General features: G+C 43.5%; 1 protein-coding gene across 7 annotated transcripts in view; it reads right to left on the bottom strand.

The window, feature by feature from the left end:
• The window catches only part of ARMC8 (armadillo repeat containing 8), a 229,174-nt gene that overhangs the window by 102,706 nt on the left and 103,499 nt on the right, over positions 1–22,969 (bottom strand). For all 7 annotated transcript variants that reach the window (XM_073633455.1, XM_073633458.1, XM_073633460.1 and 4 more), the window contains one exon: positions 12,926–13,021. In XM_073633455.1, the coding sequence (XP_073489556.1) occupies positions 12,926–13,021 (96 nt within the window). The remainder of the gene's footprint in view (positions 1–12,925; positions 13,022–22,969) is intronic.

Genomic DNA, 22,969 nt, shown 5'->3' with positions numbered 1-22,969 from the left:
AAGCACTCAACATGAAAGGAGATTTTTCTACCAAGCTTATATTGGATTGTCAAAAATAAACTAGTTTGTATCAGTATTACAATATTGATGTTATAAAATGAAAGTGTATGCTGTTAACAGAACTACCTAAAGAGAAAAAAAAATAGCTCAATTTGGCAATACAGTGAATATTAACCTTTCTGAAGCGAATGCAAGTTTGGTTACCCAATTATTAAATTTAACACATACATAACTTTTTTACAGGAGATGCTCTAGGTTAGGAATATGAGAGCTGCCATTAGTGGCATGTATTTGAAGGTGCATCTCTGAGAAGGTCATCCTCATCCCTTCTTCCCCAACATCTTGTATGCAAATGCTTGTCCCAGGTTAGAGACTCAACTAGTTAAAAAAAAAAAAAAAAAAAAAAAGGATGGTAGCCCCAGAATATGCATATTTTAACACTAGCAGCAATGATAGTTTACAAAGTTTCCCGATAGGTTCCTTTTGAAGTGACTGTCATATGGGATGCATGGGGGTTGCCATTTCTGGCCTCCTGAAGAAAATCCTAGATCCCTTACTGTATCTGGCAGCAATACATTTAAGTCACAGACCTAGACAAATCATTCTGTAAATTAGCACAAAAAGATGTCAGAATTCCTTATCTCTAGATTTGTTTTGGGTCAGCGACACCAAAGCCAAAGCATTAGCGTGAAAGCCAGAAAACCAGCATTCTCAAAAAGGTGGGATTCACAATGGTGTTCTCCATTACCATCTGATGTCAGATTCCATGTAATGATTTCAACACATCTATGCATGTTGCTTTTGAGCTTTTCTGCAGTGTTTTTTGTGGTGCTTGCCGCGTTTTTGCATTTTTTTTTTTTAGTTTTTTTTTTAATACTGTATACAGTGTAAAAAAAAAAAAAACGCAAAAAAACGCAAAACGCGTCAAAAACGCTGTACTTGCGTTTTTGATGCTGGTCCACTGAATTCTATTACATGCAAAACGCTGCATTTTGCATGAAACAAAGTCCCTGACCCTTTCCAAAGACGCAGAGGCACAAAAATGCATTGATGTGAACATGTTCCATAGGAACCCAGGTTAAAAAATTCCCATGCATTTCTGCAAAATGCGAAATGCATTAAAAAATGCATTAGTGTGAATGGAGCCTAAGGGCTGCAAATATAACCAACCACTATGCCCCCAGTCACCAGATCTGTTTTACTAAATATTTTGCACCAACGTTTAACTCTAGTCTTCTCTGCTTGTGCTATGTGTTACATGGAGGTCTTTGAGAACAATTCAATTCAAAAAGGCACAGGGTTAAAAAAAAAATTACATTTAGAACATGGGAGGACAAAAAGGTTCTTATTTGTTCTACTGCATCTGTTCATTAGCTCATCCCAAAATGCTTGGGTGGAGTTTTCTACAATAAGCAACAGAACTGGGGAATCTGTGCCAAAAAAGGTAAGCAGAGGCCAAAGGATTAGCCACCAGTATTGCTGGTGATCTTCCTGCAGTTTACCTTTTCCCTTTTACTGGCTTACCATGCCTTGTTTCTGCACAGTTTCTATGTGTGGAGACAGCCATCATGGTAAAGACTTTGGTTCTGTATGTCAGAGCCTACAGTAAGGAAAACAGTGCTCAATAGAGCACTGACACCAATCTCACTCCAAATTTGCCTAAAGTGGGGTACACACTACAACTACGGTCAGAGCTGCTGTACTAAAAAATGCAAGGCTAGTTCAGCGATCTCCCCCCCCGCTGAGCTGTTGTGTTCTGACAGCCGTGGGAGGGAGACAGGGAGAGGCAGCTGTCAGAAAAGCTATACAGGGGGATCGGTGCTTGTAACTGCCCCCCACACTGATCACCTGTGAGGCTGCCGGGCCCCCCTGCTACACTGAGGATGCCTGGCCCGATACAACAGGAATGGGATTAAGCATCGGAGCATTTGCCATTAGTACCGATTCTGATGCAAATGCTTGGGATTGGCACCAATACTTGTATCTGCACAACCCCAGTTACACTATGTTTCAGGAGGACTTCCAGACCAAAAAAAAAAATTACATTTTTCTGGGTACCTCTTAGGCACAAATAACACTTCCAGATGTTCCCCATAACATAATAAAATTTTCACTTTTGGAATTTAGTTCCACTTTAAAAAACAAAAAAAACATAAAAAAAATAAAATAAAAAAGCTATATTTCTGTAGACCGTCTTACACTTAAGCACTGCACTGTCAGTCAAATCCCAATTTTGTGTCTGGGTACATGTACAACAGAATTTTTTGGTCACTTGCAGGACCAACAGCTGTCAGTGAGCCCTTAAATGAACCATCTTCCTTCTTGATAGGATTTAATGAGATTCACTGCAAATGTTTTACCAAGGGCTCATAGGATTTGTTATGACAAATGTGAGGGAGCAGAACAGATTTGCGGGACATTTTCTGAAATAAAGCAGTCAAATTGTTAGATCTTATTGGAGCCATGTTTCTGAATATCTCTGACATCACTCTTCCTTTCCATATCATCTTATTTATTTCAGATTTCAATATTAATCCTCTTTGGTGTATGATTAGTACTTGCTTTATTATTTTGCCCATCTGTTGTGTATAAACACATGTATTATCAAAAATGCTTATCAAAAGCAGCGCAGTTAACCTCAAAATGACTGCTCCAAGAATTTGAAGGAGAGATCAGTCTATATCAAAACCCCCCATAAGGCCCAATTCACACCTATGCATTTTTAGTGTTTTTTTTGCAGATTTGCACTACAGTCCATTGAACAGTTTCCTATGGAACACGTTTGGCACTGCAAATCTGCAAAATGCAAAAGCACTAAAAATGCATAGGTGTGAATCAGGCCTAAAGGTTTGAATCCTAGGAATGATTATTTTGAAATGGTGCCTATACATTTTGTTAAGAGCTGCGCAAACTGTTGGCGCTATATAAATCCTGTATAACAATAATAATAATAATAATAAATAATAAAAATAACCTAAATCAGAGAGGAGATGCTTCCAAAAATATACCATACACAAACACCACAAAGGAAACTGCACCTACAAATTCAAAGAATAATTATACGTTTAGTGGACATTTATATATCAAACAATATATACAGTATCTCACAAAAGTGAGTACACCCCTTACATTTTTGTATATATTTTATTATATCTTTTCATGCGACAACAGTAAAGAAACTACGCTTTGCTACAATGTAAAGTAATGAGTGTACAGCTTATACAACAGTGTAAATTTGCTGTCCCCTCAAAATAACTCAACACACAGCCATTAATGTTTAAACCGCTGGCAACAAAAGCGAGTACACCCCTACGTGAAAATATCTAAATTGGGCCCAAAGTGTCAAAATTGTGTAGCCACCATTAATTTTCCAGCACTGCCTTAACCCTCTTGGGCATGGAGTTCACCAGAGTTTCATAGGTTGCCACTGGAGTCCTCTTTCCACTCCTCCATGACTACATCATGGAGCTGGTGGATGTTCGAGACCTTGCGCTCCTCCACCTTCCATTCAAGAATGCCCTATACATGCTCAATACAGTTTGGTCTGGGGACATGCTTTACCCTCAGCTTCTTTAGCAAGGGAGTGGTCATCTTGGAGGTGTGTTTGGGGTCGTTATCGTGCTGGAATACTACCCTGCAGCCCAGTCTCCAAAGGGAGGGGACCATGCTCTGCTTCAGTATGTCACAGTACATGTTGGAATTCATGGTTCCCTCAAAGAACTGTAGCTCCCCAGTGCCAGCAGCACTCATGCAGCAGACCATGACACTCCCACCACCATGCTTGACTGTAGGAAAGACACTTGTCTTTGTACTCCTCACCTGGTTGCTGCCACACACGCTTGACACCATCTGAACAAAATAAGCCTAATCTTGGTCTCATCAGACCACAGCACATGGTTCCAGTAATCCTAATAATGTCCTTAGGCTGCTTGTCTTCAGCAAACTGTTTGTGGGCTTTCTTGTGCATCATCTTTAGAAGAGGCTTCCTTCTGGGACAACAGCCATGCAGACCAATTTGATGCAGTGTGTGGCGTATGGTCTGAGCACTGACAGGCTGACCCCCCACCCCTTCAACCTCTGCAGCACTCATACCTCTATTTCCCAAAGACAAGCTCTGGATATGATGCTGAGCACGTGCACTCAATTTCTTTGGTCGACCATGGCGAGGCCTGTTCTTAGTGGAACCTGTCCTGTTAAACCACTGTATGGTCTTGGCCACCGCGCTGCAGCTCAGTTTCAGGGTCTTGGCAATCTTCTTATAGCTTAGGCCATCTTTATGTAGAGCAACAGTTCTTTTTTCAAATTCTCAGAGAGTTCTTTGCCATGAGGTGCCATGTTAAACTTCCAGTGACCAGTATGAGAGAGAGCGTGAGAACACCAAATTTAACACATAGTTGCTCCCCATTCACACCTGAAAACTTGTAATACGAGTCACATGACACTGGGGAGGGAAAATGGCTCATTGGGTACAATTTGACATTTTCACTTAGGGGCGTACTCCCTTTTGTTGCCAGCGGTTTAGACATTAATGGCTGCGTGTTGAGTTATCTTGAGGGGACAGCAAAAGTACACTGTTATACAAGCTGTACACTCACTACTTTACATTGTAGCAAAGTGTAATTTCTTCAGTGTTGTCAAATGAAAAGATATAATAAAATATTTACAAAAATGTGAGGGGTGTACTCACTTCTGTGAGATACTGTATGTGGCAAAGGCAAAAAAAAAAAAAACGCCACCCACCCAGGGGAAGTATCCCCACCACCGTCCAGGCCATCCCAGGGCCCCCCTTCCTCCCCCCCAATAGTACCCTCCTACCTCCATCCCAGCTAAAAACCTAGCTCCCCTCCCGATGGAAATATGGTCCATACACACACACACATACACACACACACACACACACACACACACACAGTTGTGCTCATAAATTTACATACCCTGGCAAAATTTATGATTTCTTGCCCATTTTTCAGACAATATGAATGATAACACAAAAACTTTTTTCACTCATGGTTAGTGTTTGGGTGAAGCCATTTATTATCAATCAACTGTGTTTACACTTTTTAAAAATCATAATGGCAACAGAAACTACCCAAATGACCCCGATCAAAAGTTTACATACCTTGGCCTGATAACATGCACACAAGTTGACACAAAGGGGTTTGAATGGCTATTAAAAAGGTAACCATCCTCACCTGTGATCTGTTTGCTTATAATGTGTGTGTGTGTGTGTGTATAAAAGTTCAATGAGTTTCTAGACTCCTGACAGACTCTTGCATCTTTCATCCAGTGCTACATGGACGCTTCTGGATTCTGAGTCATGGGGAAAGCAAAAGAATAGTCAAAGATCCTGGCGAAAAGGTAGTTGAACTGTATAAAACAGGAAAGGGATAGAAAAAGATATCCAAGGAATTGAGAATACCAATCAGCAGTATTTAAACTCTAATCAAGAAGTGGAAAATGGGGGGTTCTGTTGAAACCAAACCACAGTCAGGTAGAAGAACTAAAATTTCAGCCACAACTGCCAGGAAAATTGTTCGGGATTCAAAGAAAAACCCACAAATAACTTCAGGTGAAATACATGACTCTCTGAAAACATATGGTGTAGCTGTTTCAAGATGCACAATAAGGAGGCACTTGAATAAAGATGGGCTGCATGGTCGAGTCGCCAGAAGAAAGCCATTACTACGCAAATCCCACAAAGTATCCCACGTACAATACACCAAACAGCACAGAGACAAGCCTCAAACCTTCTGGCACAAAGTCATTGGGAGTGAGAAGACCAAAATTTAACTTTTTGGCCACAACCATAAATGCTACATTTGGAGAGGAGTCAACAAGGCCTATGATGAAAGGTATGGAGGTGGATCGCTAATGTTTTGGGGATGTGTGAGCTACAAAGGCACAGGAAATTTGGTCAAAATTGTTGGCAAGATGAATGCAGTATGTTATCAAAAAATACTGGAGGAACATTTGCCAACATCAGCCAGGAAGGTGCGCATGGGACGTACTTGGACATTCCAACATGGCAATGATCCAGAACACAAGGCCAAGTCGACCTGTTATTGGCTACTGCAGAATAAACTGAAGGTTCTGGAGTGGCCATCTCAGTCTCCTGACCTCAATATCATTGAGTCACTCTGGGGAGATCTCAAACATGCAGTTCATGCAAGACAGCCCAAGAATTTACAGGCACTGGAGGCTTTTTGCCAAGAGGAATGGGCGAGCTTTACCATCTGAGAAGATAAAGAGCCTCATCCACAAAAGACTATAAGCGGTCATTGATGTTAAAGGGGGCGATACACAGTATACAGTATTAAGAACTGGGGTATGTAAACTTTTGATCTGGGTCATTTGGGTAGTTTCTGTTGCCATCATGATTAAAAAATGGTAAACACAGTTGATTGATATTAAATGGCTTCAGCCAAACACTAACCATGAGTAAAAGAAACGTTTTTGTTTTAACATTCATATTCTCTGAAAAATGGCCAAGAAATCATAAATTCTGCCAGGCTGGGTAAACTTAGGCACAAGTGTGTGTGTGTGTGTATATTATAATATATGTGTGGCCTATGCTCAAAATGCCATTGTGGACCGGTGCCCTGTACCGAGAGTGTGGCTGCTCGATCATCTGATAAAAAACACCTGCTAAGCCTCTGTGTCCAGCCCACCAACCCAGTGTACTACACATAGATATAGAGAGCAGCTATTGGACTACAACAACAAGCAGTGACGTTTTCCAGAGTGATCCATGCAGTGTTTATGACTATATATGTGTGGTGAGTGTCTTCACTTGTATCTCGGAGTGAGCATGCTTAGCGGTTCATTATGCACACAAATGAGGGAATATCCCCAGAGTATGTCCTCTCACGACAGTGGACCTAACATACCATACCATACCAGCCAATGGGACTTAGAACTTTATATCTCTTACTCAGCTCCTACTCAACCCTATTGGGTCCAGCCTGCCATGCAGCTGTAGCTTGTACCAATATAGCACTTAGCAGATGATTGACCTCAAATAGGTGGTGGTGCTTGGAAGAGATCTGGAGTCGGCCAGCTATCTGTATGTGTATGTCCTCCCTGGGGTTGTCTATCGCTGTGTTGTGCTGCATGTACTGCTCCTGGTTGCAATATATCCTGAGTGGAAAGTGCTGCTATGCTAACCAAGTCCAGGCCTTTTGTCATAGAGGGTGAAAGTGATACGTCATTTTCCTCTCTCTTCCACATAGGGGAGGCCGACAGCAGGAATTAGAACAGTCTCCACTTCGTACTCAGCAGTACAATTCTCCACATGTATATTGCGCTGGCCCCAAAGTGAAGGTTCGCTCTTATCAGGTAATAGCAATAATGATATGCATTATAAAGTTGTCGTCAGCAATCCGCTCACCACTCCCGTTGGTACGTAATAGCTTCTGGTAGGTAGTCAATTATTGTTAAATCATCCGTTCCAAAAAGCTATGAGCTGTAGGCCGAGCTGATGATCCTCCAAAGCGTCTGCTATGCTATGTGCTGCAGGTTGTAAATCCTGGAGTCCTCTAGGTCTCAGGCATGGATAAGCACCCTCATAGGGCTCCCGATACTGGCAGCACCGGACCACAAGGGGGGGCGTGTACCTCTCTGTCTACACATCCCCCCCCCCCCTCCCCACGGACTGGGGCTTCGTTCGGGGGGTGCTGGGTTGGGATCATATCCACGTGGATAGCCTCATCCCCTGCAATCTTCTCACTGTAGTGTAAGCAGGAAAAGCCTACATAAGTGCTGTACTGTTCCAAAATTCAGAACAGTGTTCACAGTTCTGTCATCCCATCACAAGAAAGGATCAAGAGCTATCTGGGAGACATTGCAGATGAAGAGAGAATTTCAAGGGCTTGTTTGCACATGCAGCCAGGGGGCAGTAAAAGCAGGTGGTTGAGCTGCCAACGTAAACAAAGACATGTAGCTGCTTAGAGCTGTACACTCTGCTGCAAAAATGAAAGCCCTGTCACAGTTGGCGGGCAGTACCCGACCTGAACACGACTCATTAAAGTTAATGGGGGCAGGGTGCAACCACCTGGCAACCATGTCCAATGCATGTGGTTGCTATGTGGTGATCCAGCTTTTTTTAGGATTAAAACAGGCTGTGAGGAGGCAACATATCAACCGATTTATATAGGTGTGGCAAGGGCTGCCGCACATAAGAATGAGCCCTAAATGCAAGTGCAATTACAAGTGCAGCACATGTGCAGCTGCTGGTGAAAAGAATCCAGTTACTTACTAAATATTCTATTTCTGTACATAAGGGTTATAGTGGAACAGAACCACTTGCAGATGGCCAGCTCAGTAGGCCTTATGGCAACTACATTCTCTTCAGCTACAAGCTCATGGTTGCTTCACCTTATAACAAAAAGGGTCCCCTTGATTCACCAAAAAATAGCTGTGATCAGTGGGCAAAAAAAAATTGATTGCAGCCATTCAGAACAATGTAAACGCCTAAGCCGCTGCTCCACAATGTGCCCTGCCAGTCACTGATCCTTCCCATTGGCTGTCTGCAATTAGCTCCCCTCCACAACCCGCTGTTTCCCGTTTCCCCCCCACAATCTTTGCTGCTCTCTCCACCTGCACAAGCAGGGGCAGTCAAGTGGAGAAGGCTAGATTCTTTAATGATGGCGTTGATCAGTGAACATGCATCTCATATTTACTGATCCCTTCACTTTCCTGTGCTCAATACTAAGCACTCTGGGGTTCATTCATAACAGAAAGGATAGTATACCTCAATGAAGACTTTACCATCTCTTTTCCGTTTGTAAATAAATAGTCAGTGTTCACTAGTTATTGCCAGGCGGAAGCGGAAAAGAAGACTGAAAGACTGAAAACGGTGTCCTCAATCTTTTTCTTCATCTTAAAAGTAAAACATCGGGTGTCTCTTTAGCCCCGTGTTATTTTACTAAAGTGACAGTATTGTTAAAAATATATATAATAAAGAAATAAAAAAAAAAAAAAAAAGAAAAAAAAGAAAACACAGAAACACACTGGGAAGCAGATGTCCTAGTGCACATAATGTGCACACTGGTGTGCATTCCTGCATGTGCGTTGTGTTAAAAATGCATCACGGTGCTAATTTTTTTTTTTATATAGTTTTTAAAATTACATCCATTCAACTCTATGTGCTGCATTGCAATAAAATGCATGTCTGCAATTTCTCACAATGTGAATAAACATAGTGCACACAGCTATCACGGGGTATACAAAATCAAAAGCACCCTCTTTCTAATTATGTGCTTTTAGATGTATGTAATGTAAGGTTTGGGGGGGGGGGGGGGGGATCCTACAAACTTCCATAGCTGTAAGTAAAAACACAATAAAAAATTAAAGATAGCAGAAATGGTCCAGCCACTTAAAGTTGAAGGTGTAGAAGAGGGCCCTGCAGCGAACTGATAGACAGCTTTAAGCAGCTGTTACTGGAAACATTAAGGGTCTTTTCACACTGGGGCGGTTTGCAGGCGCTATTGCGCTAATAGCGCCTGCAAACTGACCCGAAAGTGCCGCTGCTTTCATTCCAGTGTGAAAGCCCCGAGGGGCTGTCCCGATCTGTCTGCCGCAATGTCGCAGTCCTGATAAAAAGTATAGAGTATTTTGTTTTAGGAAATCTGTGTGCAAAGGTGACTTCAAACCCAAATCATTCTGAACAAAAGTCTAGACCTAAAAGCTCCAAGTCTCAGAGAAGGAGATGGGACTAGGTGCTATCTACAGAGCGTGTCCAGGTGTGGGAGCTCCATGAACATGGTAAAAAATTTTACCCACTCTTGGTACCCATTCCTTTTTTTTCCCCATCTGATCTTATTGGGTGTTAGGTTAGGATAAATGAGGAATAAAGGAATAAAGTCTAATTCAGTAGCCCACGCCAGAAGGGTAGGTGGCTGAGATGGATGCCAGTGTGTGGGATCACAGAGCAGAGTGAGGAAATGTCACAAGGATACCTCATTTAGCATGTTAGAAAGTAGAACAATGTGGGGAAGACTGTTTACCAAGAAGAGTTGATGCATTAAAAATAAAGGCTTTTTCTGAATTCTTTGAGGACAGAGAAACACCTAGTTCATTCGACCACTGATTGGTGTAACAGGGGACAGCGGAATGAGTGCAAAAGAGGAGAATGACAAAGCTGGAAATCTGCAAGCTCTCAAATGAGGTTGATAGAGAGGAAATGTTCTGTTTATCTGAGAGCGAGGATAGAAAAGTATTAAGCTGTTGTTAAACTAGCCACTGTAGAGTTGATGGGATAGTGTGTGGCAGGAGAGTCTCTATAGAGACGGAAGGGATCACCACTGTGTGATTTGGCAGAGGTGATGGAGGGATTAGAAAATGTGATTGAGTTAAAACAGAGGGGAATGCTGGATTCCCAAAGAAAACAAGCAATCTTAGGTCCTATGATCTAAAAAACATAGTTTAGGGATCACTTGGTCCCAAAGAGTGAGGAAGTGACATGTGAGAATAGGAAGGGAGGATAGTCTATTCCTATGGTTTCTGGCCAATCCAGAAAAAGGGCTTGGAGATTGCTGGGAGGGAGAACTTGTTCTACTTGGATACACTGTTTGAAGTTTGCTTTTAAAACCAGTCGTGTAAAAACAGCTGCAGTGTGATGTAAGGAGGCTCTACATTTGTTTCTAAGTGCCATGCTAGTTTCACGTTAAAGGCATTGCATTAGGAATCATGACTCTAATGGAAGCATTTATCACCTGTCAGTTACTAGTTCTGCATCAGGCATGCTAAACCTACACTCTTTAGGTTACTTCACCGAAAGTAAATGGCATGCAGAATTTAGGTAATGGCTGCTTTCATCTGACCCCAATACCAAAGACATCTCCCTGTTAAAATCTACTATATTGAGTGTGATCAGTCAATCCACATAAAACAAATATAGAAAAATAGGTTTGCAGCAGGACTCTGATCTGTCTCAGTTTGCAAGAATGGGGAAGTGTCCAACACAGTCCAGTACTCGGTCTGTTTCAAAGAAGCACAACATTTACGAAGGCAATCACACTGCAATAACCATCAAAAATAATTGGTCTGTGCAAGGCATTTGCTTAAAGTGATAAGGTATCAATACAATAGACAGACAAAAAAGACTTGTAGGAATCTCTTACCAACAACTTTTTTTTAAAGTATATCAAGTCAGTACTGATACACAGCGCATTTGTGAAAATCATGCTAGGAAAATCTAAAATTCGATTAATATTTTGTTTATATCTATACATATGAAACTCCAACCTAGTTTGCATAAATTGACAACATACTTTGGCTTTTATCTAATACAGCAACAAAAACATACCCCGTTGCATGCTCCATTAGCACCCTAATGTGAACGGGCTGTGTATATGCTAAAAGATAATGGAAGCTGATGAAATTTGGGAGCAATCTATGACTGAGAATAGGAGGCAAAGGAAAACTAGAGATTAGGTTTAACCTTATAAAGGAATATTAGAGGATCAATGGCAAGAAATGAAGATGTATGCCTTCATGCTATATAGAGATAAAAGGTCCATTAGATGTAAATGCAAAATCTTGCACCACCTTTCTTTTTACGGATAAACATGCAGACTAGTTTTACAGTCTCAATGGATTATCTTAATAAAAGGAGAAATAACTATAGTCTAGGCACTACTACAGGGTAAACACCACTACCCTGGAGATTTAAACTGTTTTTGCATACCTCTGCAAAATTTGCAATGGCCCAAGAGGTTTCACATAATGATATGATTTCAAAATGTGCACCCCTAAAATGCACGGGCAAAACAAAAATTTCACTTCAATTCAGACCTCCACAGGTGCATATACTTACCTTCCTTACATGAGCAACAAGACACCAGAGTTGTAGCTGATACAGGGTTATGGACTCCCCTGTGACAACACTGATTGGCTCAGAGCTGTTACATGCTCTTCCATACCCGGAAGTATCAGGTATTTCCTTCGGCTTTTTCCTTGGAAGGGAGTAGTCAGAGGGTGAGCAAAAGTGTAAGCATATGCTGCTGAGGGTGGGGTGAAAGCTTTGCCCTAAATATCAGCGTGTGATACTGTACTTTTTCCATGCTCTACAGCATTGGGTAACACTGCAAAACGAACCCCAACAAGGTCTTATTCTCACTTGATCACCACAAGCTGTTCAAATTGTTTACAAAGATTAGAATATGCACTGCCACCATAAGTGGCTAGGTGTCTTGTAATTACCCTTAAAGATCAAAACTATAAAAAAAATGAAATTATGTGACCACTTGTTTACATGGAGTAAAAGGTTAGACTCACCCATGCTTTGAACATAATCCAGGAAAATATATCCTAAAATATTGCAACATTCGGGGTTCCTCCTTGACCAGAGGGAGAAAGAATCTTAACCATTTTTTTTTTAATTCTGTTGCTGTATGCAAAATACATTTTGTCAAATAACTTGTACCTACTGCACACAATCTACCTCTCAAAGTTGAACGAAAAGTAGATGACAAAAAAAAAAAAAAAAAAAGAAGATAATGCAACACACAGGTCTGCAGGCCCAGCTGCTAATGAAAAGGTGTTTTATTTGCAAAAGCAGCTTTGGACATTTATGACACTGTTGGTAGTTCTTGAAGAACACTAGACACCTGACCATCTACAGACTAAATTTGAACTCATGCATACGTAATGCGCAAGGTTAAAAGCTGAAGACTGTAATGGAATGCAATGTGTTGGTCATCCTCGGACAGTCACGCTAGGCTACGTTTCTAAAGGCAAAAAAAATAAAGCCAAAAAGGCACAGCCTCATTCATTCATTGCTCCATTAACCCTCACAGTCTCTGCTTCTGGCGTTTAAACAAGACAGTCATTGTTAAAGTCTCTTCCTTGTGACTCTTTTTCAGGTGGGCATCACACCCTGTCTGCTGGCGGACAGGACCGCTGGTCGCCCCTCTCCCAGACTCACCTTCTTCCGGATGTCTTCGTCATTGGCTCCCAGTGAGGCGTAGAGCTTGAAGGCTGCCTGTCGCAACTCATGGGCGTGTTTCAAATCATGATCAAGCTAAAGTAAAAAAGAAGGAAGTTACATCAAGCAAACCACGTGGTCATATCAATCTATATGACACTTCAAGAAACAAAGCTCCCACAAACAACTGTAACAGCTAAAAAACATCACTGACATAAAACCAGCAAGGCTGACATTCTGTTTAGAAAATAGAGCTGCCTGCTGGTGGGGACTGTGTGTTATTGAAATGTGCTTTATATATATGTTGCAAGAATGAATTGTAATAGATGACACTTTTAAGCTCACATTTATCAAAGCTAAATATTCTCTAAAAATAATAAAATTGCTGTGCCTAACTTAGTAAGACAAAACCTTTGATTAGAGCTGAAGACATGCAAAGCCACCTCTCAAGCAATGTTATCACAAGTGAGCAAATTAACTGGAGAAGCCACTGTAGCACACCTAAGATTGTATGTAAACTCTTTGCTCAATTTTAAATAAATATATTTTAAAAATTGTGCTAATCTTGTAAAAGAATAAATCATCTGCCCTGCATCCTTTTTTACAGGTCCTATGTTCAGAGATTTAGCCCTCCCAGTTCTTACCTTAGGACTACAAGTCAATTAGTGCCTATGGATTTGGGGATTCAGTAGTTTAGCAAAAAACACACACACCAACACACACCAACACACACACACACACACCAAAAAACTTGGCAGGGTCGACGCCACTCCACAAAAATGCTGTGTGTTGTCTGCCCACAATAGGATATTAAGAAATTAGTGCATTCCTGACATAATAGGTAACAATAAAAAAAAAAAAACACATAGGGACATGTGTATGCATTGCAAATATGTACTGCGTATGTTTTGTTTTTTTTTTGAAGAAGAAGTTTGAAGAATGAGGGTCTATGTAACTAGCTACATTGAGTGGCTTAAAAGCCTCTGTCATGGGAAAAAAAAGCTACAGGTATGAGATGCTTGCAAACAAAGAATTGGCACTTCTTGACAAAGCTTGCCTACCCTTTCATGCCTCCTGACCAGTACAAATACCCATCACAGAGATGGACAAATATAAATGTTTGGGGTTGGAGCTGTGCAGCAAGAGCCAACACTACCAAGACATATCACAGCTTTGCTTGTCAGAACAACCCAGAATTTGGCCATCACAAATATTTGTGAGATTGTTGCAGATGTGTGTAGACACTCCTCACTTTGCCCATGACGGAGCTTCTTTAAACACCTGCTGCCCTTAGGACGTACCAGTACCCCCTCATTGGGTTTAAGTTGTTATACGGGGTCATGGCTGCAGCTGCATTTTTTTTTAAAGCAGTCGATGCTCTTTAATGTAAAACTAATACGAGCAGCTATACAGCAGCTGGATCAATTTTAAATGTGACAGAATGTGCCCACCCCCGGTGCCTTCCTGGGTTCTCTCATTCCATCAGGAAGCCCGTGACTGAAACAAGCGGTTCGGCTGACTGACCATAGAGAGGGAGGAACAGAAGTTCCCCAATCACCTCTATAATCATCTCTATGGTCTATGAAACTAGAAGCAACGAGGATTTAGTCACTTCTGATTTCTGTTTGTTGTAAACAAGTCATTACCAGCTTGTGAAAGCATCTGATCAAACCTATTTCAGTTTAAACAAATGCTTTAGAGGCCACACGAGGGATCCGGATCTGAACAGACCCCAGGCCTCTCCATAAGGAGGATCTGTCATGGCCCATTCTATCACAAGAGATGTTGTTCATCCCTTCTAGCACCAGACCTGGGGGTGGGGGGTTGCTGATTTTGGTTGTGCCCCCCAGGTCAGTCTTTTCATGGATGCTGTGCCTAGCCGCTAAGTGCCTTCTCCCCCATCCCCGCACTTACGGCTGGAACAAGGGGAGAGCACCCTGGAGCAGTGAAGCCCGCAGAGCAGAAATGACAGAGGAGAGAGCCGGGAGCATGGGCTGTGCTCTCCCCCTCCTGTCAGCAGAGCGATCCTCCATAAAGAATATGACACTCTTACTCTCAATCAGCATATTCAGTGTTTGATTCATTCCCTGCTGCTGGGAGATGAGTGGTCATTGGAGGAGATAGGGGGCGGGATAATCAAACTGTGTACAGCCCGACCCTGTGTCATCTACTGTATGGAAGAATGCTCCACTGGACAGCAGTAATAGAGCACAGCTTGCACCTCTACCTGGTTTTCCACCTAAGGGTTGGGGTGAGCGGAGCTTACAGGCCAGGGGAACTATACACAATGAAAGTGGGGTAACAATAATTGGTGCTGAGATGAGAGGTTTTTGCAGGAGGGGTGACGGGGGCTCCTAGATTATAGGAGGGAGGTGGTGTGTGTGTGTGTGTGGGGGGGGGGGATTAGCTAGGAGCAAAGGCAAGGCAACATAGTGTCACCCCTGCACAACGTTTCACTGCACCAGGTCACACCAAGCCTAGTGACGCCACTGTTTTCAGAAGGAGGAGGAAATTGTTGAAGCAAGCCAACAGATACAGTTTTGCTCATAAGTTTACATACCCTGGCAGAATGTATGGTTTCTTGGCCATTTTCCAGAGAATATGAATAATAACACAAAAACTTATTTCACTCATGGTTAGTGTTTGGCTGAAGCCATTTATTATCAATCAACTGTGTTCACTCTTTTTAAATCATAATCACAACAGAAACTTCCCAAGTGACCCTGATCAAAAGTTTACATACCCCAGTTCTTAATACCGTGTATTGCCTCCTTTAACATCAATGACAGCTTGAAGTCTTTTGTGGTATTTGTGGATGAGGCTCTTTATCTGCTCAGATGGTAAAGCTGCCCATTCCTCTTGGCAAAAAGCCTCCAGTTCCTGTAAATTCTTGGGCTGTCTTGCAGGTTTGAGATCTCCCCAGAGTGGCACAATGATATTGAGGTCAGGAGACTGAGGTGGCCACTCCAGAACCTTGACTTTATTCTGCTGTAGCCAATGACAGGTCGACTCTGCCTTGTGTTTTGGTTTATTGTCATGTTGAAATGTCCAAGAACGTCCCATGCGCACCTTCCTGGCTAATGAATGCAAATGTTCCTCCGGTATTTTTTATAACATACTGCATTCATCTTGCCAACAATTTTGAGCAAATTTCCTGTGCCTTTGTAGCTCACACATCCAAAACATCAGTGATCCACCTCTGTGTTTAACAATAGGAATGGTGTACCTTTCATCATAGGCCTTGTTGACTCCTCTCCAAATTTAGTGTTTATGGTTGTGGCCAAAAAGCTAAATTTTGGTCTCATCACTCCAAATTAACTTTGTGCCAGAAAATTTGAGGCTTGTGTAAGAGTCCAGGGCTTACTACGCATGCACCAATGGCGTGTTGCCGCAAGAGGAAATCCGTGCCAACTGAGCATGCGCCAAAGACGCCTCAGGGCACCAACCTGCACCTGCACAGAAGGCTTAATGGAAGAGGGCAGGAAAATGCCCAGGAGGCGCACAGGAAGTGACATCAACCTGATGGAAAAAGGCGGGAAAACCCCCAGGAGGTGCACCGGAAGTGACCTCAAACTTCCCTATATAAGCCCAGCCCAGACACTGCCAAATTGCTGGATTATCTTCAGTCCCCCCTTCCTGTGCTAGTGTGTGATCTGTCTGAACCTGTTGTGACCTGGGAACCTGTTTGACTACTCTTAATTGCTGCTTGCCTTTGACCTCGGACTTGTACCTTAACCATTCTACTTCTCTGCCCCTTTTGTACTCGGCTGCCAGATTGGAACCGACCCCGGATTGGATCTCGACCATTCTTCTGATTAACCCTTTTATGCTTCGTTGCCCAACTGGACTTGGCCTCGGCTCAGATCCCGGACTAAGGCTTGCACCGTGCTCCACACCCTTGGCACACCTGCCCTCGTGTGTCCCCACCAAGTCTCTGTCTCCATCTACAGAGGCTTTAAGGACCCGAGGTGCAAGGGAGGCCTCCCCACTACTTTGGTCTCACATCAGGTACGTCGCCCTCGTGACAGAGCCTCGTTCTGGGCTTTAAGGAACGCCTGTCGGCTATACTTTACCTTACAGCCTAGGACCTTCTCTTCAAAAGGATACACAGGTCAGGTTCGTAGTAGCCTTACTTACAGAAGAACCTCAAGCATGGGCTCATCAGCTATTGGAAAGGGAGAGTCCTATACTGCACTCATTGCCTTCTTTCTTCGATGCCATGGCAATCCTCCATGATGACCCACAATGAATCATCACGGCTGAAACAGTGCTGACCTCTCTACAACAGGGGAAACGCCCTGTTGAGGACTACGTAATGGAATTCTGCAAGTGGGCTGCAGACACTGCGTGGAACGACGCTGCCTTGCACCATCAGTTTAGCTTGGGCCTGGCCAAGCCCCTCAAAGACAAATTAGCAAGAGCGGGGCTCCCTGATACTTTGGAACCTACAATTCAGTTGGCTATCCAACTTGATTGCAGACTCCGAGAACGTCGAAGGGAATGATCCGGTATGGCCCATCCCACATGGATGCTCCCACGAGTACCTATTGCTCCACACCTGAGAACCCTTGAGACTCACGCATCAACCCCAATTCATGACGCAGAACTGATGCAACTCAGCTTAGTTCGTGCACCCCTCACACCCTAAGATCAACAACGCCGTCGCTTGAACAATCTATGCCTGTATTGTGGTGGAGCGGGTCACTTTCTTCAGGGATGTCCCATTAGGCTGAGTAAGTGGATCAAACCCCCATCTGTTTCACCGTACGTAGTTAGATCTTCACATCTCACGCTCTGCCTCTTTGCAGATACCGGGAAGGATAATCCGAGTAGCAGCCATTATTGACTCTGGGGCTTGCAGCTGCTTTTTTGACATCCACTTCTCAAAAAAGTATGGAATCCCACTATGCAAGAAGCCCCAGCCATTTACCGTTCATCTGGCAGATGTCTCCACACCAACCTCGGGTCCCAAAACCCATGAGACAACCCTCATATTGGCCACCCCCGAAGAAGACCATTGGGAATATCTTCGGCTGGATGTGATTTCTTCCCCCATTTTTCCGGTTATTTTGGAGTTACCGTGGCTTTCACAGCACCAGCCACAGATTGATTGTTCCACTGAAGTTGTGTCTTCGGCTCACCCTATTGCTTACACCACTGTTTCCCACAACGAGCCTGTTTGATGGCTCAACCCCTTTCCACAGATGACAACACTCTTCTCCCCCAGGTTTACAGAGACTTCCCAGACGTCTTCGACTCACCGGCAATATGATTGCCCCATTGAGCTTCTTCCTGGTTCTGCAATACCATTTAGGAGGATCTTCCCACTCTCTGAGCCTGAATTAGAAGTCCTCCGAAAATACATTGATGACAATCTTAGGAAAGGGTTCAACTGGCCGTCTACCTCTTCTGCTGGCGCTGGACTCTTTGTGGAAAACAAGGACCATTCTTTAAAACCATATATCGACTACAGAGAATTGTACAGTATCACAATCAAGAATCGATACCCGTTGCCTCTATGGCGATGAATGGAAAACAGCCTTTCGTACTAGGTTTGGCCATTTTGAGTATTAGGTCAAGCCATTTGGGCTGTGTAACGCCCCAGCAACTTTCCAACACTTGGTGAACAACATCTTTCGGGATTTTCTTGACCTCTTTATGATAGTGTATTTAGATTACCTTGTTTTTTCACCTTCCCTCGAGGCACATCACATCCACATGCGAAAAGTCTTTTCGCCTCCAAACCCATAAACTCTACGCCAAGCTTGAAAAATTGAGTTTGAGAAAGATACCATACAATTCTTTTGCCTCATTATTTGTTCTTCTGGCATCTCCATGGACCCAAAGAAGGTAAATGCAGTTCTTGAATGGCCAGTACCTTCAGACCGTAAGAGTGTCCAGAGGTTCGTGAGATTCGCCAATTTTTATAGAAGATTCATTAAAGGCTTCTCCTCAATAAATTTCACCTATCACACATCTCACCAAGCAAAACTTCAGTTTTCTGTGGTCCCTCTCAGCACAAACAGCTTTCGACAAACTCAAGAAGCAATTCACCTCTGCCCCGGTCCTTCGTCATCACGACCCAGCCCTGCCTTACTTTTTGGAGGTCGATGCTTCAGAGATTGCGGTTGGGGCAGTCCTTTCTCAGCACCAGGGAACCACAGCCATCATGCATGTTGCCTTCTTTTCCAGGAAGTTGTCCCCTGCCGAAAGGAACTATGATGTAGGGGACTGGGAACTCCTTGCCATTAAACTGGCCCTGGAAGAATGGCGATATCTATTGGAAGGAGCCTTGCACCCTATACTTGTCTACACTGATCATAGAAATTTGGAATACATCCATACAGCTAAACGTCTCAGGCTTAGACAAGCCAGATGGGCTCTCTTAATCACCCGATTTCAAATGCATATCAAGTACCGTCCGGGATCCAAGAATTGTAAACCTGATGCTCTATCCTGCATGTATCCCACATCAGATGACTCGCCAACAACGGACGCGATACTTCCTGCCTATAATTTCTTCCTACTTACGGATGACCTCTTGTGCAGGATAAAGCTGGCCTCCTCTCTAGACCAACTGCCCTCAGGAGAACATCTGCAAGAAAAGGACGGACTTTTCTTCCACGACCATGCTGTGTTTTTGCCCCTTCAACTGAGAGTTCCTGTGCTCAAACTCTGCCATGACAACAAGTTAGCAGGGCATTTCGGGGTGACCAAAACCACCGATCTGCTTTTGCAAACCTTTTGATGGCCTACCCTCAAGGCAGACTGCCACACTTACGTCAATTACTGCCCGGCATGCAATCACAACAAAACGGAAAATAAATCATGAGGTCTCCTACACCCGCTGCCCGTTCCCTCCAGACCCTGGGAACAGATCTGCATGGATTACATAGTGGAGCTACCATCCTCTGATGGGTTTACATCTATATTTGTTGTTGTGGACCACCTTACAAAAATGGCTCATTTTTTTCCTATGATTGGCACTCCTTCCGCTCCAGAAACAGCTCAGGCTTTGATCAAGGAGATCATACGCCTCCATGGGGTCCCCAGCAATATCGTATCAGATCGTAGGGTCCAATTCATTCACCTCTAAATTCTGGAAGCAGCTCTGTCTTGCTCTAGACATCGAGAACCACTACACTTCGGCCTACCACCCTCAGACCAATGAACAAACGGAACGCACAAACAAAACTCTTGAACAGTACCTTCGTTGCTTCCCCACCTTTGTCCAGGACAATTGGGCGTCCCTGCTTCCTTGCGCAGAATTTTTGTACAACAACACAATACATTCTACCACTAAGCAATCACCGTTCTACGCCAACCTGGGGTACCACCCTTCTTTTTCTCCTGTCCTACCAGCTTCCGCTTCGGTCCCGGCTGTCTGGAACAGAGTGGAGTTTCTACACAAAACTTAGAGCTTATAAAGGATACCATGGCCAAGGCACAGCTGGATTACAAGACCATCTATGATCGAAGGCGGCAGGGGGACCTGGGTCTTCAACCGAAGACAAGGTTTGGCCGTCTACCAGGCATTTAAAGTTGGCCTGTCCCTCCAAGAAATTGGGCCCTTCCTTGTCCTGTTCCGACTCAACCCCGTTGCCTACAAACTCAAACTACCCTCAACTTACCGGATCCACCCCGTCTTCCATGCCTCCCTCCTGAAGCCTGTGGCCTCGAACCCCTTTGTGGAATGTGGGGCCCATCCTCCGCCTCCCTCTAGGATTAAAGGGATTGAGGAGTATGAGGTGGAGGCCATCCTGGACTACCGTAGAAGGGGCCGTGGATGCCAATTTCTAGTACAGTGGAGGAGTTATGAGTTGCATATCCATGCTTCAGATCTTCTCCGGCAGTTCTTTCAGCAAGCTTTATCCCGGACGGCGTCCAGGGGCCGCCCCTTCGGGGGGGGGGGGCTCTGTAAGAGTCCAGGGCTTACTACGCATGCACCAATGGCGCGTTGCCGCAAGAGGAAATCCGTGTCAACTGAGCATGTGCCAAAGATGTCTCAGGGCGCCAACCCGCACCTGCACAGAAGACTTGATGGAAAAGGGCAGGAAAATGCCCAGGACGCGCACAGGAAGTAACCTCAACCCGATAGAAAAAGGTGGGAAAATACCCAGGAGGCGCACAGGAAGTGACATCAACCTGATGGAAAAAGGCGGGAAAATCCCCAGGAGGCGCACAGGAAGTGACCTCAAACTTCCCTATATAAACCCAGCCCAGACACTGCCAAATTGCTGGATTATCTTCAGTCCCCCTTGTTCCTGTGCTAGTGTGTGATCTGTCTGAACCTGTTGTGACCTGGAAACCTGTTTGACTACTCTTGTTTGCTGCTTGCCTTTGACCTCGGATTTGTACCTTAACCATTCTACTTCTTTGCCCCTTTTGTACTCAGCTGCCAGATTGGAACCAACCCCGGCTTGGATCTCAACCATTCTTCTTTTGATTAACCCTTTTATGCTCCGTTGCCCAACTGGACTTGACCTCAGCTCGGATCCCAGACTAAGGCTTGCATGGTGCTCCACACCCTTGGCACCCCTGCCACTTGGTGTCCCCACCAAGTCTGTCTCCATCTCCAGAGGCTTTAAGGACCCAAGGTGCAAGGGAGGCCCCCCCACTACTTCGGTATCACAACAGGTACGTGGCCTTCATGACAGCTTGTCTCTGTGCTGTTTGGCGTATTGTAAGCGGGATACTTTGTGGCATTTGCCTATTAATGGCTTTCTGGCGAAACGACCATGCAGCCCATCTTTCTTTAAGTGCCTCCTTATTGTGCATCTTGAAACAGCCACACCACATATTTTCAGAGAGTCCTGTATTTCACCTGAAGTTATTTGTGGGTTTTTCTTTGCATCCTGAACAATATTCCTGGCAGTTGTGGCTGAAATTGTAGTTGGTCTACCTGACCATGGTTTGGTTTCAACAGAACCCCTCATTTTCCACTTCTTGATTAGAGTTTGAACACTGCTGATTGGCATTCTCGGTTCCTTGGATATCTTTTTATATCCCTTTCCTGTTTTATACAGTTCAACTACCTTTTCCCGCAGATCCTTTGACAATTCTTTTGCTTTCCCCAGGACTCAGAATCCAGAAACATCAGTGCAGCACTGGATGAAAGATGCAAGGGTCTGTCAGGAGTCCAGAAAGTCACTGACCTTTTATACACACACAAACTAATTACAAGCAAACAGATCACAGGTAAGGATGGTTACCTTTAATGGCCATTTAAACCTCTTTGTGTCAACTTGTGTGTATGTTATCAGGCCAAAATCACAACGGTATGTTAACTTTTGATCGGGGTCATTTGGATAGTTTCTGTTGTCATTATGATTTAAAAAGAGTAAACACAGTTGATTGATAATAAATGGCTTCAGCCAAACACTAACCATGAGTGAAAGAAATGTTATGTAAACTTATGAGCACAACTGTATATCTAAATGGCACCTAGTTAAATAAAACATATGCATAGATAGGAAAATGCACAACCAACAAAAAAACAAAAACAAAAACTGAAAGCGAAATGAACACTACAGATGAAAAATGTGTGTTCATTTGTTGGAACATGTGCATCATAAACAAGTTTTCACAGATTTAACTTTTTGCAACCTTCAGCTAATTCAGTCAGGAAGCACACATACACTAAACATAAACTTTGCTACTCTGGGCTTTGCAATAGGTCCAAAACTGTTAGTGTGAGCTGTCAGCGTATTCAAATCAGAAAATAGGAAACAGCATTTTAAACCAGATCAGATAAAGTATGCAATTTTTTCTTTGTAAATGGTCATGAACCCCAGGAGAACTGAGATTTAGACGATGATTAAAAAGCAATTTCAGGCAACAAATGAAAGCAAAGTGCTATGAATGCTATCCATAAAATGCAAAAGTTGCTTAAAGTAGAAATTTCGTTAAATTTACTTAAAGCAGAGTTCCAGTCTGAATGTAAAAAAAAAGTCAGCAGCTACAAATATTGTAGCTGCTAACTTTTAATATAAGGACACTTACCTGTCCAGGGTTCTGACGATGTGGGCACCGCAAGCAGATTCG

Source organism: Aquarana catesbeiana, linkage group LG06, assembly GCF_042186555.1.
Source record: "Aquarana catesbeiana isolate 2022-GZ linkage group LG06, ASM4218655v1, whole genome shotgun sequence".
In the NCBI taxonomy this organism is placed as follows: Eukaryota; Metazoa; Chordata; class Amphibia; order Anura; family Ranidae; genus Aquarana; species Aquarana catesbeiana.
The sequence above is the reverse complement of the archived record's forward strand: the minus strand, read 5'-3'. Positions and strand labels throughout refer to the sequence as shown.